Source organism: Chiloscyllium punctatum, chromosome 11 (genome assembly GCF_047496795.1).
Source record: "Chiloscyllium punctatum isolate Juve2018m chromosome 11, sChiPun1.3, whole genome shotgun sequence".
In the NCBI taxonomy this organism is placed as follows: Eukaryota; Metazoa; Chordata; class Chondrichthyes; order Orectolobiformes; family Hemiscylliidae; genus Chiloscyllium; species Chiloscyllium punctatum.
The window spans coordinates 104,675,356-104,693,962 of record NC_092749.1 but is presented as its reverse complement, the minus strand read 5'-3'; the positions used below and the strand labels follow the sequence as shown (position 1 = coordinate 104,693,962).

General features: G+C 39.3%; 1 protein-coding gene across 2 annotated transcripts in view; it reads left to right on the top strand.

The window, feature by feature from the left end:
• The window catches only part of fermt1 (FERM domain containing kindlin 1), an 86,710-nt gene extending 69,372 nt beyond the window's left edge, over positions 1-17,338 (top strand). For both annotated transcript variants that reach the window (XM_072581456.1, XM_072581455.1), the window contains 7 exons: positions 1,736-1,785; positions 4,030-4,154; positions 6,192-6,298; positions 9,100-9,321; positions 11,908-12,032; positions 15,003-15,144; positions 16,597-17,338. In XM_072581456.1, the coding sequence (XP_072437557.1) occupies positions 1,736-1,785; positions 4,030-4,154; positions 6,192-6,298; positions 9,100-9,321; positions 11,908-12,032; positions 15,003-15,144; positions 16,597-16,770 (945 nt within the window). In that variant the 3' untranslated portion in view covers positions 16,771-17,338. The remainder of the gene's footprint in view (positions 1-1,735; positions 1,786-4,029; positions 4,155-6,191; positions 6,299-9,099; positions 9,322-11,907; positions 12,033-15,002; positions 15,145-16,596) is intronic.
• Positions 17,339-18,607: the final 1,269 nt, after the last annotated feature.

Genomic DNA, 18,607 nt, shown 5'->3' with positions numbered 1-18,607 from the left:
TGTGGTCACTTAATGAATTTGTGGTGTTTCCAACAACAGAGCCCACAGCCACGCCCCACTAAATTCCCTGGAAAATTGCAGCTGTTATTTTACTGAACAATTAAAGAAATTAATCTATCTATATTTGTGGGGCAGCATGGTGGCTCAGTGGTTAGCACATGCTACCTCTCAGTGCCATGGACCAGGGTTTGATTTCATTCTCAGGCGATGGTCTGCCTGCGTTTGTGTGGATTTCCTCCTGGTGCTCCAGTTTCCTGCCACAATCCAAAGATGCATAGGTTAGATGGATTGGCCATGCTAAATTGCCTATTGTCTCCAGGGATGTGCAGCACAGGTGGAATTGCCTTACAGGTTTACAGGAATAGACTGGGGGTCTGAGTCTGAGTGGGATGCTGAGGAGGGCTGATGCAGATTTGCACAGCACTGAAACAGACCAAACAGACTCTTCGGTTCAACTTGCCTATGCTGACCAGATATCCCAAATCAACCCAGTCCCATTTGACCAATATCCCTCTAAACCCTTCCTATTTATGTATGCATCCAGATGCCTGTTAAAAACTGTAACTGTACCCGCATCTACCACTTCCTCTGGCAACTCATTCCACACACACAACAGCCTCTGCATAAAAACGTTAGGCCTTAGGTCTCTTTTAAATCTTTCTCCTCTTACTTTAAACTTACGCCCTCTAGTTTTAGACTCACCTACCCTGGGAAAAGTGCAATTCTGGTCTCCTTCCTATTGGAAGGATGTTGTGAAACTTGAAAGGGTTCAGAAAAGACGTACAAGGATGGTGCCAGGGTTGGAGGATTTGAGCAATAGAGGCTGAATAGGTTGCAGCTGGAGCATTGGAAGCTGAGGGGCAACCTTATAGAGTTTATAAAATCATAAGGGGCATGGATAGAATAAACAGACAAGGTCTTTTTCCTGGGGTGGCGAGTCCAGAACTAGATGGCATAGGTTTAGGGTAAGAGGGGAAAGACTTAAAAGGGAACTAAGGGACAACATTTTCACACAGGGTGGTGTGTGTCTGAAATGAGTTGTCAGAGGAAGTGGTGGAGGCTGGTATAATTACAGCATTTAAAAGGCATCTGGATGGGTATATGAATAGGAAGGGTTTAGAGGGAGATGGGCCAGGTGCTGGCAAATGGAACTAGAATAGGTTAGGATATCTGGTCGGCGTGGACGAGTTGGACTGAAGGGTCTGTATCCATGCTGTACATCTCTATGACTCTATTCACTATTCCCCCTCATGATTTTATAAACTTCAAGGATAGTCCCAGCCTGTTCAGCCTCTCCCTATAGATCAAACCCTCCAACGCCGACAACTTCCTTGTAAACCTTTCACATTTCCCAACATCTTTCCTATAGCTGGGAGACCAGAATTGAATGTATGTTCCAAATAATTCTGTGTTGAATCAAATACAGCCATTGTTAAGGGATAAGCAAGAGATAATGTTTCAGGTCAGTGACCTTTCAATTCTCATGATTGGAAAGACCATCAACCTGAAATGTTTAACTCTGAGTCTCTCTCTCTCTCTCTCTCTCTCTCGAGGTATTAGCTGACCTGCTAGATTTTTCCAGCAGCTTCTCTTTTTCGTTCAGACTTCCAGCGTCCATGCTCCTCAGCTTTTTGAGAGAACCACTGTTTGTTTTTAGCATTTTCTCTTTCTCCAAAAATGTAAAAGTTATTGAGATTAATATTATGACAGATTACTTGCTCTTTTTTTTCTCTAGGAGGACATCACAGACATCCCAAAATTAGCAGATTACCTAAACATCTTCAGGTTAGTAAAAGAATTCTTGAATTATAGCGTCACTGTATTTCTGTAATGTCAGTTCAGCTGTATATTATCACCAATAAAAATCAGTGTTTTGTATGAATTCCAAATAATTATAAGGAGTGACACTTATAGAGGGTTGTTTTCAGGATATAAACATTTAAATAAGCATTATTAGGTCTTATATTAATATGTAGTTTTCATACATTAAAATAAAACAGAACTGGATGGTGGACATCTAAACCAAAAATAAATTGCTGGAGAAACTCAGCAGGTCCTGCAGTATCCATACAGAGAAAGCAGAGATTACATTTTGAATCTAGTGACCTTTCCTAAGAACTGATAATAGCTAGGAAAAGGTGAAGACATGGGCTGGGTGGTTGGGAAGGAGTGAGCGGATAGACAGGAAGAGAGAGAGAGGGAGAACGACAGGGAGACAAAGGGATGGTTGAAAGAATGACAGTGGCTTTCATACGTGACTAATTTTGGAAGAACGATGTATGTTTTTAATTTTCCCGGCCCCCTAGAGATAATTAAGAGACTGAAGGACTGACAATATGGGGGTGAGCTCCGTCTTCCTACCAGCAATACAAAGCTTACTGGCATGGCCATTCGGTAGGGGCACCCATCAGTATTTAGATGTGCACATGGGATGCCAAGGCAAACAAGGCTACGGACAAAGCACTGGAAGATGGGATTGGAATGGCTAGGTGCTCATCTTCAATGTGCAGACTTAATAGGCTGAAGGGCCTTGTCCTGTGCTGGGAGTCTCTATGACTGAGCCGCTCAAGAACTGATTTGAAGGCCACTGCCCGTTGATATTTTGCTTGCGACATTACCAGGTAAGCCCTAGTAGCCATTCCAGGATGGAGCTCACCTTGATAGACATTCCATGGCCTGTGATACCACTGCCAATGGGTCTGCCTGGCCTCAACCTCAGCATGGAGGTTCTGTTTCTCCCTTGCACTACAGCCTGAGTAGACGTGGTGCAGGCCCACCAAAAATAGAGGGCTGGAAGTTCCTTCATGTGGCAATATGACCATTTGGCTTTTATTTTCAGAAGCTGATCCCATCTGACAGTACCATCAATTGGAAGCGGTCTTGCATACAAGGTTTTCTCTTATTGTGGACTTTGTTTCCGGTAAACTCAACCTGATGGTTTTCTTGGCAGCGTTTGTTTTCCAGAAGTAAAATGATTTTGGGAAGATAGCAGAGTTAACATTTCTAATCCAGTCACTCTTCATCAGAACAGATAAAGAGGCATTGAGCTTGAAACCTTAACTCTGCTTTCTTCCCACAGATGCTGCCAGACCTGCTGAGTTTCTTCAGCAATTTCTGTTCTTGGTTCAGATCTCCAGCATCCGCAGTTCTTTGTCTTTCTTAAATTATTTGTATTTACTACCATATAAGAAGAGAGATATTTTGAATATCTAAGGAGAAAATGTATCCATGACTATGAGGTCCTACATGCAAGAGGTAGACCCATTTGAATAGATATATTGCAATATTTAACTTGAAATGAATCGATTTCTGAGTTTTGTTTCACAGATGCTGGAGTGGCTATATACCACTCCATCATGTGAAAGCTTGTTTCAGAATTAAACTCACCAAATATGGAGATACAATACAAAAACAGAAATTGCATGAGAAACTCAGCAGGTCCAGCAGCATCTGTGGAGAGAAATAGAGTTAATGTTTCAAGTTCTTCAGAATGCTCCTAAAGAAGGGTCACTGGACCCTAAAAGTTAAGTCTACTTTCTCTTCATTGCCGGACCTGCTGAGTTTCTCCAGAAATTTCCGTTTTTGTTTCAGATCTTCATCATCCACAGATACCACATTATTGTATTAAAGAGGATTAATTGCAAGTAAACTTCCCTCGGGTGGGGAGAGTTCAAAACTAGGTGGCATAGATTTAAGGTGAGTGGAGGAAGATTGAAGATCTGAGGGGCAACTTTTTCACACAGAAAGGGTGTTTTGTATGTGGAGTGAACTGTCAGAGGAAGTGGTAGATGCAGGTATAGTTACAGCTTTTTAAAAAAAAATTGAATAGCTACATGAATAGGAAAGGTTTAAGAGAGATACGGGCCAAACACAGGCAAGTGGGAATAGTTGGGAAACTTGGTCTGCATGGACGAGTTGGACTGAAGGATCTGTTTCCCTGCTATCTGACTGCTTTCAAACTGAAAAAACGACTCTGAGCAATTTAAACTTTTTTTGAATGTAGACCTCAAAATACGTTTCGCATTTCAGACCCAAAAAACTGACGCTGAAAGCCTACAAGCAATACTACTTTATTTTTAAAGACACCTGCTTATCTTACTTCAAGAATAAGGAAGCATCTCAAGGAGAACCAATTGAAAAATTAAACCTGAGGGGTAAGAAACAGAGTTTAAGTTGCTGCAGATTAAACATCGCTTAAAAAAGCCAGGTAACGTGTTCTAAATTCCAAAACTTAAGTTACAAATCTAATGTTTTAACAAGATGATAGTGGCATTGTGGTCGTTGGAATCCCATCATTACACGTAGTGAAATTTGAATTTATAAAATTCTGGAGTGAAAAGCTAGCCTAATGGAGACCTTGTAAGCAGTATTAATTATCATTAAAAACCCATCTCGTTCACTAATGCCTTTCAGGGAAGGAAAGCTGCTGTCCTTCCCTTGGTCTCGCTGACATGTAACTCCAGACCCACAGCAATGTGGTTGACACTGAACTCCCCTCAGATGGATAATAAATGATCGCCCTGCCAGTGGCACCAACATCCCATGAACGAATAAAAACAAAATTTACTCTGATTCAATATCAAATTGACGAGGTAATTTATTTTCCGTAATAAAAGCTACAATGAAACACAATTAGACCAAATTAAACATTGAACTGAAACAATTGGAGGTTTTCCATCCATTTGGCAATATTTCCACTTTCCATATGTAAATTCCTTTAACCCCTCCATCTCCCACTCCGATTTAGACGCCCCCCCCCCAGCTTAGAGGGCTGGCATTCATGTAAAAGCAGCCTTCCCTTAGGTGTGTATACCATTTCCCACATTTTTTTGCATTCAAATTCAAACATAACCGTGACTTTCTACAAAATAGTAAATTCCATTATGTAAGAAACAGTACGCAGTTCTACAAAGTGCATATCTGTATTAGGATCCCTCTGCAAATTGTCACAAGTGCAGGTGTCACTGATTTGCCAGACACTAGTAGTTGTATTCCACCATATTACCTTGTTCTGCTGTATGTCATAGGTTGCACAACAGTGTCGTTATTATGATGCCTCATTTATTAGGTACCTAGAAATTTGGCAAAAATATTTAAAACACACACCTCAATAAGATCAAATTTGTTCGTGGAAGTCTCAAATAATATGTTGTTTATCAACAATTTTAATTAAACTTTAGATCGCAGAATGAAATAACTTTTTGCATAAATGTGAATATTAAATATAATGTCTCTCTGCATATCAACTAAGATTCTGATTTATTAAATAATTGAATTTTAAAGTTGGATGCAAGTAATTCTAAATCGGAAGATGAGTAGGAATCTATTGGAAAAAAGTTACAGAAAATTGTGGCTTGTATAATATACACTTTTCTTCCTCTACATTAGCAAATAACATTTGGATGAAACTGAGCTTCTGAGAAGAAAGAAAAAAATTCTAATATTCAACATTGAAAATTATCTTATACATTTGCCTTAAGATGGCTTCAAAAATGGAGGGAGAGGTTCAGAAAACAGTATGTATTGTGGGGTGGAGGGGTGTGATTTGGCAGAGCACCAAGAGAATTGTTGCATGGTTTATAAGGCTAACTTAGTCTGCTAATCAGGTTTCACTGAAGTAAAGAATATTGCATTTGTATAGCAGTATTCTGGACCTCAGCATTTCCCAAAATGCTTTACATCGTCATTGCTGCTCCCCCACGATCCACCATCTTCTCAGATCTCTTTGGAAGCCTCGTCACCGTGGTTTCCACACAGAATCTTCAAAAAAACCATTTAGAACGTGCCAAAAACTAAATTAATTTCCTCCGGAGAAATTGGGGTTAATTTTCTGCTGCAGGCAATATGGGTTGCCCATTGGGAGTTACTGGGATACCCAGAACCGACAATTTTCCATCTGTAGTGGACCAATTTCACACAAAAAAACTCCCTAATAAGAAAGCTGCTTTGTTACCTATATCAGTACCAGTTTGTCTTTAATAAGAGTGGTAATTTACAAAATGTGTAACACCGCAGTATCTCAGAATGTAAGGGATTAGTCTGGGGTTAAGAGTGAATCCAAGAAACACCACAGGCTTTAATACACATGCTCCTAAAACACACACAAGCATACTTGAAAACCCTTTATTCAATTTATCTGTCACATTTCAAGTCTCACTTAACTATTTTCCTTGAAACCTTGCCTAATACAGGATGTGAAGTTATGCCAGATGTGAACGTAGCAGGACAGAAATTTGGGATCAAGTTGCTGATTCCTGTGGCTGATGGCATGAATGAAGTATACATAAAATGTCACAATGTAAGTCTTCTACTGTAAGTTTTATAGATTCACAGGAATTAACACTTGCGAGGTTTTGCTTTGGCGCATGTGAAAACATTTCTCAGCACTCTATGGCAACGACAGGGAATTATCATTCAGATTTTGAGAGGGATTAGGGAATTAACTGGCCTTGGTTAAGCAAGATTCTAATTTGGAGTGATTAAGTGACTTAGCTTATTAGCATACTTCACTGAATATATAACTCTTTGTTTTAATAAGAACCTCACCAAGGGGCAACACAGTGGCTCAGTGGTTAGCACTGATGCCTCACAGCACCAGGGACCCAGGTCCGATTCCATCCTTGGGCGGAGTTTGTACATTCTCCCCCTGTCTGCGTGGGTTTCCTCCGGGTGCTCCGGTTTCCTCCCACAGTCCAAAGATGTGTAGGTTAGGTGAATTGGCAATACTAAATTGCTCAGAGTGTCCAGGGATGTGTAGATTTGGTGGGTTAGCCATGGTAAAGGTCAGGATTACAGGGATGTTCTTTGGAAAGTCAGTGTGGACTTGAGGGGCCTGTTTCCACACCTGTAGGGATTCTAATGATTTGGGATGACAAATCTAGAAAGACACTGTTCAGAGATAGGGACATGACCACTGCACTACAACAGCTCTGACCACGTATCCACATACTGTGCATGATAGAATTGAAGTTTCATAAATAGCAAAGGGGCCTCAGAATTACACAAAATACAACTCAGATCAAAACTAATCAAGCCACTTTGTTCTTGTATAAGATTTTAGTTAGGACTGCATTCAGTTTTGTGGGTGGTGACGTAGATGATCTGTGGAAGATTTACGTAAGGTCACTAGATTTAACTCTAGTTTAATAGCCCTTAGCCATCTGACAGTCAGCAAAGTGGGTCTTTGGGAAGACAGGATTGAAGTGATTAAAGTTTTGAAGTGATCAAATTAATTCTGCTTGAGCAATTTATATCAAATAGGGAAAAGGCATTACATAATCTATCCAAGCAGAAAACAAAACTATGTCAGGAAATTTCTCATAAGAGGGTTGTGGATAATTGGAGCAATATCGCGAATTGTGTGGCCTATACAGTTGTTTTAGTCTCATTTAATCCAGAAATGTGTAATAACATTACTGAACAGGGTAATTAGAAAATACCTATGCATGCATAATGTTAGCCCTGTCTATGTGCGTAATGTTACATTTATCCACATCAAGGGACTTTTGCAGGATGCAGACCCATTCTCCTATTATATTTTATTAGATTAAGTCTTTACTTCATATTTAGGGTTCCATCCCCAGCATAGGTCTCCCCATTACAAATTTGTCTTGGTCACTAATGCAATTAATGATGAGCAGCATTCCCAACATAGACCCACCAAAGAGCACCACTACTGTTACTGATCTCCCCACACATATCCACTTACTTACTCAAGGGAACACGACTAATTTGCTGTCCAATTCAGGTTAGCAACAACTTATCAAAACTTTCCTAAAGTCCAAGTAAATACATTTAGTATTTTACCTCCTTAGCTACTTTCCCAATAATCTCAAGCAAGTTGGTTAGGCACAACTTTCTTTTTCAGAAATGTCTGATGATACTCACTGTATCACAATGTTCATAGCTCAAGTTGTCCTTTTGCGGGGTTCACAATCACAGTTACCTAATATAAACAGTTGACCATTATTAGTAAGGAATTTTCAGAGGGTTTATCAAAATATGTTCCGAAGCAGCAGTTCAGATGCAATGCTTTATTTAATTAGACAAAGGATATATGACCTGAGACAGATGGATGTGTCTTACCAATCCCGAAGCCAACTGTAGAATGGAGAATCAAAGGTAGTGGACCTTAGGATTTGAAGTAGCAGGATGCTCATCCCAGGTTTCACTTAGCCTTTGATGGTACTGGTTTTCTCTCAAGATGACGGTGGCTCATTCCCTTGAACTCCATCTCCTTCTGTTCCTCCCTCCCTCACTCCTCTCCTCCTTTCTCTCTCCCTCCCTCCAATGCTCTGGGCCCAATAAATCTCCAATGAGAGTGGTGATTCGTGTAACCTTTGCTTTGTTTTCATATGCTAGGGATTTGTTTGGAGAAGGCTACTTATTACTGCAACCGCTAAACGAGGTTTCATGCTACCAGGAAACACTTAATATGGAACACTAAAAGAATTCAGCTTCAGAAAACTCCAATTTCCAATAGTCCTTTCTAACAACTTCCAATAACAAACTAACTCGTAGACCTATAGTTTCCTATTTCCAAATTGCTGCCCTGTTAAATAATGGTACTACTTTAACCACTTCGAGTTCACTGGAACAATCCCAATTCCCTATGAGCTATTAAAAAAAAAGTAAACAACAGGGTTACTTAACATAGCCCAAATTTAGACAGCATTGGAAGGAATGATATTGTATCATCCATAAAGGAACCATTACTTGGGTACTTATTTTTTTTAAATTATAAAAATCAACGATATCATTGACCTTTCCTTGCTATTTTACTTCGTGTTAGCATACATTAGGTATGGTACTAATTAGTGCCTTGAATCCAGTTGAAGTCTTGCTAAAAACATTGTAAAAATCAACAGGAGCAGACTCTTCATCTATCAAGGAGCATCTACATATCAGCTTGAGGGACATAAAAATGGATTGAGATGCTAATGGACATAGCCCCAAAACAGGGGTCAGATGGACAAACTGAATGGTCTTTTTCAAGTGGTTCCCTGGCTCTGCATTAGATTTGTTAGCCAAGCTGACTTTATGTTTCTAGCTATTTTAAATGGTTTTATATTAACACCAAGCATTGATGGTTGACTGCAGGAAACACAATATGCTAAATGGATGGCTGCTTGCAAACTGGCTTCAAAAGGGAAGACTATGGCTGACAGCTCATACCCCACAGAGGTGCATGACATTCAATCTTTCTTAAAGATGAAGAACGTGAATTCTGTGCCTCAGGTGATACAGGACTCAAATGCCCTGGATGTGAATCCAGAATCATTGGTGTCACGAAAATACTTGAAAAAGTTAAAAACTAAACAGGTATGGGTTTCTGACTGATACAATTCTACATTTCACTTTTTCTTCCCCCATGCAAATCAGATTACTAGGGATGAAATGAAAATACTTTGGTCCATAATGTATAAAATTCGACATTAAAAGATTGAATGCTCACATTAGTTTTTATTTCAGAATCAGCCTGCAAACAGGGCGGCACGGTGGCTCAGTGGTTAGCACTGCTGCCTCACAGCACCAGGTTCCTCGGTTCAATTCCAACGTCAGGTGACCGTCTGTGTGGAGTATATCATTGTTAGACTTTAACCAATCAGGACATCAATTTCATAATAACAAAAATCTGTCTTGAAAGCTCCAACAGACTACTTGAAGGAGAATCCCATAGTTCTGCGACACCTTATGTGAGGAATAAGTATTTATTGATTTTGTTCCTGACTGGCCTAGCTCTCATTTTAAGATTACGTCTCCTTGTTCTGCCCCATCATATTTTAACATTCCAAACAACGCGATCATTCATTTCCCCCAAACCCTTATCATTTCTTGGCTATAGAAGATTGGCAAGCTAAGATTTTTTTTAACATCATGCTGTCTTTAACCTGCACCTCTTCAAGATTATTAATTATATTCTTCGCAAAAAGTGGGTCCACGTTTGATCAAGAATCCAGATGAGGTAATGACTAAGGCTAGACTCTGTTACAATGCAACTCCTCCCTTATTGTTTCTCAGCCCCTTAAGATTAAATATCAGGTTTCAGTTAGCCTTTTTGATTATGTTTGGTTCCCGTCCACTAGTGTTTAATGATTTATGTACTTGTGTGCACCCAAATCCTGTTTCTACTTTGCATTTTGAAATATTCCATTCAGCCTGGGTTCAAAGTATGCACACACATGCCCACTGTGAATTCTAATTACATAGTTATTTCAACTCATTTAATCTGACCACGTGTCATTATAACTTTGCTACACTGATCCACAGTACTTAATGCCCTTCCTACCTTAACAGTCACCTGCAAACTTGGATATGCAATGCTCTGTTCTCTCAAAGTCATTAATAAATATACCTGACCAGATTGTTGCAAAACACTACCCATCACCCTCGGCACCTTCAACAGACAGAAGAGGAATAGGTGAGGGGAGGAAAAAGATGCAGAAAAAGGACCGAAAGAAAGCATATCTGTAACTTAGCCATGGGAATTTTATTAGTGTCCAGTATATTCCATTATAATGTATAGAATACATTAGATCATTCCTGCTTCTTCTGTGCCAATTAATATTTCCTGTTACCATGGCTGCATTCAGTACTTCCACTAGTGCACTACAGCATTTTTAACTCCATCAGAATGAATGCTCAGATTTAAAAAGTAAATGTGAAGTCATGGAGGAACAGCACGAAGAGGCTATAGATGTTACATAGGTCTAACCATTTAGAATGGGTATCAGCCTCTCTGTAGCCTGACACTAATTTCTGATAGTATTGGTTTAAAAAAAAGGGTACAGATTTGTGTGTACCTGTCTCTTTTCTCACTCTTGCATTGTTGTATAGATTACCAGGAGCAAAGTTGGCAATGGATCCATAAGAGAACAATCTAAAGATCAAATTGCTGTAACTTATTTATGCTAAATAATTTTATTACCTATGCTCAGATTTATGATCAACTCCTTGCCCATGGTAAATTGTTAAATTATTGTGGGTGGTGAAGTAGGCACTGAAGTGGGAGATGGCATGGAACTGGGTGACACTAGGCACTCGGACACACAAGATGGCCGCCGGACCACCGAGCAAACACAGACACTGCCTGGGGCCACCAGAATGCTAGCACAATGCACTCACAACCTAGTTGATTCGTTTAAGGCAGGTGGGGGACGGAATGTACATGAGTAGAGTATACTGCCCAAAGTGTCTGGGTCCAGCCAACACCTTTGATAGAAAGCCAACACCTTTGATAGAAATGCTGCCTGTTTGATACGGACTCAATACAAAGTGCTAATAGCCAGGGCTGCAGTATTCGTCCTTCTCAGGAAGGACGATTACTGCCCATTACTAGAGCAATAGATTTCCGCACAGACATTGAAACTGACAATGACGGTGCTGAAATTAACAAAGGCTGCGCTGGAACTGACAATGATTGCATCAAAACTATCAACGATTCTATAATGTTTACAACAAACAAAGTATGTTCAGAGTCAATAACCTCATCAGTGACTTCTTATATCACTAAATGTATAAAAGTATCTTGATGTGCTCCAGGTTGAGAGAGGAATTGTAGCTGACTGTTGAGCTGTTGGTGTCTCTCTCTCCCTGGAGCTCCAGTATTTCCTTGTACAATAAACTCTGTGGTTGAACCCCGACTCTGACTCTGAAGCTGGTGATATTCCCCACAACAGCGCTAACGAGTGACTGCTCTTCAGTCTGCCCACTGTTCTTCCAAGGTTGTATTCAAGTCTGTACTCAAGTCTGTACTTCTATACACAAGTGGATTGAGCATCTGTACATATACACACACGATATATATGTACAGGTGCGTCAAAGAAAAAGCTTGGGCACATTGAAGTAATTGTACTTGTTGCAATAGCTGTACTACATTAAATTCTCTCTTGGATATTTGGTTTACAGTTGACAACACGCATCCTGGAAGCGCACCAAAATGTTGCCCAGATGACCCTGGTAGAAGCCAAGATGCGGTTCATCCAAGCCTGGCAGTTACTGCCAGACTTTGGAGTTTCTTATTTTTTGGTCAGGTTAGTGACATTTAAGAATATTGTATTGGTTTGTATTGGCAGGGCAAACTGACATTCACATTAAAACTCAAATATAAATGACTCAAAGGCAAGCTTTCTTATTTTTATACACATACTTTAATCACTAAAATTGTTTTTAAAGTTGTATTCCTAGAAATACAATTACCACCGACAGAATTGGTGACTAATCAGTCTGAATTATTCAGGCCCTTCCCAGTGATTCAGTGAATGTTGTTTATTAGTGAAGATATCACTTTTATTAAAGTTTGCATATTTGTACAAAACTACACGTAGGTGAGGCAAAAACATTTTTAAAAAGTTACAAAACCCAAATATAGTTGAAATAAAGTTTGATTTAAATGTTCACAAATTAAATTACTTTCATGCAGGAAAAATGTTAAATCAAACGTAATTTCCCTACTTCACGATAATTGTTCAATTTAAGAATAAGAAGGTAAATGAATTAATGATGCAAGCTTTTCAATGAATTAAGCAAAATAATTTCTAAAAACATGGAGATGGATTTAAATATATTTATCAAAATTTCTAGTACGCTGTGGACAATTCACCTCAATTATATATTTTACTCCACATTGTCCAATACTTTAATTGTTCCCCTTCATATACTGCTTATGAATTGTTTGTCTGTCAACAGTCCATCTTCCACGAATGCAGAGATACACAACAGAGTCTTAGAGTCAGAGATGCACAGCACGGAAACAGACCATTCGGTCCAACTTGTCCATGCTGACCAGATATCCCAACCCAATCTAGTCCCACCTGCCAGCACCCGACCCATATCCCTCCAAACCCTTCCTATTCACATACCCATCCAGATACCTTTTAGATATTGCAAATATACTAGCCTCCACCACTTCTATTGGCAGCTCATTCCATACACATATCACCCTCAGGTCTCTTTTAAATCTTTCTCCTCTCACCCCAAAGCTCTGCCCTCTAGTTCTGGACTTGCCCCACCCCGGGGAAGAGACTTTTTCTATTTACCCTATCCATGCCCGTCATGATTTTATAAACCTCTATTATGTCACCCCTCAGCTTCCGACGCTCCAGGGAAGACAGCCCCAGCCTATTGAACCTCTCCCTATAGCTCAAATCTTCCAACCCTGGCAACATCCTTGTAAATCTTTTCTGAACCCTTTCAAGTTTCACAACATCCTTCCGATCAGAAGGAGACCAGAATTGCACGCAATATTGCAAAAGTGGCCAAACCAATATCCTGTACAGCCACAACATGACCTCTCAACTCGTAGACTCAATACTGTGACCAATAAAGCATACCAAATCCCAACTCCTATACTCAATGTACCTGTCAGCCGGTATCTTTACTGACCTTTAAAAGATTGGAAGAAAGTCTATGGTTTTTGCTTATTGCCTCACTATAACAGAGGGGACTGGAAACCCACTACTAGAACAGCTGTAGTCAGAAGTCACATGACACACAAGCTTCTAGAGTACTGCTCCTTTGTCAGGTGAGTGAAGGTGAACTTCATCTGACAAAGGAGCAGCACAACTAAAGCTTGTGATTTTAAATAAACCTGTTGGACATCGGGAAGAACTGTGGGCACCAACTAACTATGGAGTCCTACTAAGCTCTCTATAATGAGGTACAGGAACTCTACTGTATTACTATATAGGTGTTCAAACATGAAAGTGTACAAAAATCTCTACATAGTTATATTAATATTTCCAAAACCGTCTGTGATAAATCTCTATGGTGAAAACATTTGAGTGGTTTTTGTTTTAAAACTTAATTCTCGCAACTGATCTCAAAAATAATCAACAACTCGTGATATACCTGGACCCCTCAAAGCGCTTGAAATGGAAAAATGAGGACACAGTGCAAGGACATCAATTGTAGGATGTCGGACAGTGGAGAGGCAGGAAGAGAAAATAACCGTAAGCGTAAAGAACAGGAAATTGATACAAAGAACAAGTCTTGGGAGAAACTAAAAGATACAGTCAAAAGTAATTGTTGGGGAACAGGGCAGAAGATTGGTGCGAAACAGTAGGATGAACTGACATGAAGTTTCAAAAACAAAGTCATTGTACTTTTTAAAAATAATGACAAGATAGATCAGATGAGGAAAATCACTCATCTCTTCATTTCTCATTGATTCAGAAAGACTCTGTTATCACCTTGTTAAAAACTTAGGACCTCCCAATTCCTTATGTGTTGACACAAGCACAGTTTACAAAGCCAGACTTAGACCTAATTTGATAAGAAATTTGAACTGTTAGGTCTGCAGTGAATAGAAGTAGTAATCCAAAGTATTTGCAATTACCTTTTTACTGTCACACTTTACACCAGACGTTATGTAGACTCTCCAGCAAGCATTCTCTTAGAAGAGAAAAAGCTGGAAAACAATGCTGTATGAGCACATAATCAAATTTGTTTGCATGAAAATTTACTTTGTACAGATTATACAGAATACAAAATGTGATTTTTGAATCCACATTTAATTTAGAAGGTGGCAACAAACGTTGAGGATGCACATCTGCTTCAGCCCAATCAGCTTCTGACAAACTGATGACGTCAAAATCCAGCAGCAGGCATGCACTTGCCAAAACTGGCAAGAATTCCTTCAGATTTTCCAATGTTGTGCGAAAGGAAATTTCAGCTCATGCGAGACGGATGTTAATCAGGATTCCTTGCGATTCTTTCCATACACAAACAATAATCCCTATCTAAATCTACTCATTTTGGTCTCATTAAATGTTGAACTCCTTCCAGAGTACTATTGTAATGTATCCTCGGTCCACAAATAACAGGGTTATGCCTTAAAACAAAACATTTAGACAATCTGTTGCCAAGAAAGAGGTTTAACTGCGGTGTCTTTATGTTTGTTATTATCTTCCTGCTATTAAAAATGTCACTTATATTAGAGTTTTAAAACAAAAACTGTGGCCCTTATTTAAATTCAACTGTTTCCCAACATCACCTTTTTACAGATTCAGAGGAACCAAGAAAGATGAACTGTTAGGTGTTTCCTACAACCGATTAATAAGAATAGATATGGCCACGAGAGATCCTATCATAACATGGAGATACAGCAACATTAAACAATGGAAGGTCAACTGGGAAATCAGACAGGCAAGTTACAAGTTACCCTATAATCTCTCAGTTTCAAAAATAAAAGGACAGCTCATTTATTACAGAACAAACCAGTGCAAAGACTACCTATCATTAAGTTATTGATACTATTCTGTCTCCAAGCAGTAGAATATGTACAAGAGCTTTGGGAGAACAGGAACTCTTTTTTTTCCTATTGTTCACTCTGTACAAAAACATTTTGAGTTTTAACTGATCAAAATTAGAGTATTTTGTACAGTCCTCCTCCTCCGTCGTCTTTTTGAGCTATGTTTTACATAGATGTATTTTAAAAGTTCATGTTTTCCATATAAATCCAACATACTTTACTGCCTGCCTCTTCATGAATGACACTTTTAAATCTGTCAATGGAAAGAAAAAGTAATGGGAGGCAAGGGCAGTTTGGATTGGGGAGCAAACATTGATCGAGCCATCTGAAAAAAGATAGTTTTAGGAAGTACTTGAAGCTCAGGGAACAAGAGCATCACATAAGCTGCTATCTCTGCAAATCTGTTTTAATTTACATTCGAAAATATAACTCTCACTGCAGCATGACATTTAGGGATAAATCACACTTCCAGGTTGTAATTTTTTTTTGTAGACATTAAGAAACAGAATTCAGAACTTTTAAGCACTACAGATATTTCTGAAGTTCTACAAAATGTGGATGATTTTGAAACAGCATTGGCTCCGTCTGATAAAACATTTGAATAGTTCAAGAAGCCATCCAAGATCCTTGAGAAGCAGCACGGTGGCTCAGTGGTTAGCACTGCTGCCTCACAGCACCAGCATCCCAGGTTAGATTCCAGCCTCAGGTGACCATGTAGAGTTTGCACTTTGTCAGCATGGGTTTCCTCTGGGTGCTTTGGTTTCCACCCACAGTCCAAAGGTGTGCAGGTTACGTGAATTGGCTATGCTAAATTGCCCATATTGTTAGTGCATTAGTCAGAGGGAAATGGGTCCGGGTGGGTTACTCTTCGAAGAGTAGGTTTTTGTGTCCTTTCACGTAATGACTGTGAGATTCCTAGTTATACAATCTTTACATAACTCAGTTTCCATTCAGATTTTATGCTTTAACTTGAATTTACACTATCTTAAAATCAAATCTGTGGAGGATTAAAATTCATGTTTTTTGCAAAATATGCTAAATTGCTCATAGTATCGAGGTGGATAGGCCGGGGAAATGCAGGGTTACAGGGATAAGGCAGGGAAGAGGTCAGTGTGGACTTGATGGGCGGAATAGCCTACTTTCACACCATAGGGAATCTATGATTCTATAACTAGGAGCAGCCACATTTCCTCAGTGACGGCAAGTATTGCAAAATTCTTAACGCTAGGAGATAGTGCCATCTGCTGGAGAGCTACAGAACCTACTTATGTTCTAAAAATGCATCTTTAAAGGATTATTGCAGCGTGATCTCAAGTATGCGAATAATCCGTCATTTTTATTTTCAGGTTGAAATTGAATTTGATCAAAGTGTGGCAATAGCACTCACCTGTCTAAATGCAGACTGCAAGATTGTTCATGAATACATTGGAGGCTATATTTTTCTGTCCACACGTTCCAAGGATCAAAATGAGACCCTGGATGAAGAACTATTCCATAGACTTACAGGTGGTCAAGAGTAACGTAACAACAACAACAGAGAATCTGAACCGTGGAGCATCATTATCTAAGATAGTTATTGCTAACAGCCCAAAACTAACTATAAAACCAAGCTATTTGCAGCAAACAGCATTAACTATCTACAATGAAAATTAAATTCTATTCATGCATTATTGTATTTTTTTTAATGTATACACATGTTCCAATTTGTTTTAAGACACCCAACCAGTAACAGTACTCAAGCATACTGCATATCAACATATAGCATTGGCTGGGTAAATGTCATTGAACTTATTGAGCTCTGAATATTTGATTTATCTTTAACAAGGAAACAGTCACGGTTTAATCATTTCTATGTTAACCTTAGAATGTACTTATCTGCATGGGAAAAGCTACTGAAAAGGTGAAAAATAAATGGCCACAGAGAAACCACAGTGTACTCGTTCCCATTGATCATCTTTAATAACTGGAAAATATTAACTAAGCAATACATTTTGGATTTTGCAACCTTATAGACCACATTCAATTGTTGACAGATCTACAAGAGAATAAAATTTCCACCTGGTAATTCCCTGCTTGGTCCAAACTGTATTTTTGGAAGTATTTGTTTTTTATTAGTCTGGCAGCAAAATGAGAGGGCTGTCTGCTCATTGGTGTTAGCATTGTAGCCAATCTCAAGATCAATGTTTCTTTATCCACCAGATACACTCCTGCCAATCTCTGAAGGCAGGAATCTGGCAAGACAGCCAGAGTCCCAAAAGCGTGAATGACAGAAACATTCATTTACCAATTACCCATTCTCACACAGGCTGATACTGTTTGCTCCAAAAGGATGATTCCTCACGTTGCCAGTTTCCTCTGACCTTCCAAGACCTGGAGAGGAGTAGAAGCCTTGGAAAGTATTTTAGGTGGCCCATAAGCTCTGGCAGGAAGCAGGCCGAATGCCAACATTCTTAACGCAGCAAGTTTGAAATCTTGGAAAAACTCATCCAGAATTCACACCAGAACTGCCCACATTTATCGAGGGAGAAACAAAAGTATTTAAACATTGAGCCATATGGTGTGTGCTATTTTCAGAACTGAAAGATCAATTTGGCTGTCTTGGGTCAGAGAATGTGTTGTGATGCAGTGGCAGCTGATGAAGTAGAGGGAGAGAAGTGTAGATATAAAAGTATTAATTACAGCTTTAACCTTTTCCCAAGATGAATATAAAAGCAGAAGTCATCGGAGACAGATTCTTGTTCAATAGGGGAATTGAGGGTGATGGGAAAAACACAGGAAAAGTGGGTGTGAATGCTGTGTCAGGCTCGAAGGGCCAAACGACCTACTCCTAAACCTATTCCTATTTCTTCCAATCTTATTGTAGTCTGAGCAATCTCATGGAACTAAAAACCCAATCAGGATTAGCAGAGACCCGAGAGCATTTCGTCTGTTTTGAGACATAACTAGGAATTGGACAGGAGACAGAAAATGGATCATGGGCCAAAACTCACCTCAAATTTCAGAGTGCAATATTTGTTGCAATGTTTTAGACTATGGCCAATTAATACCATCAAGTCACCATACTTTGGTGGGAATATGTATAAATCTTATTAAACCTCCATTCCATATGTTGCTCTCGAGCATTCTTCGGCATTGTATTGAAACCAGAGTTGGACACCAAAACCACTTTGTTACAAGTAACTGACATAAACAGAATATTGGAAATACAGCACATTTATCAGATCCGTGGGGAAAGGACTGGTTAATGGAATTAATAATTAATTATGTTTCTTTCAAAAAGGTGCTATGTTCTGAACCATATCCTCTAAGATTGGTCTTCCTGATTCCCTCCAGTAACGGTAGGCAGAGTAGCATCTA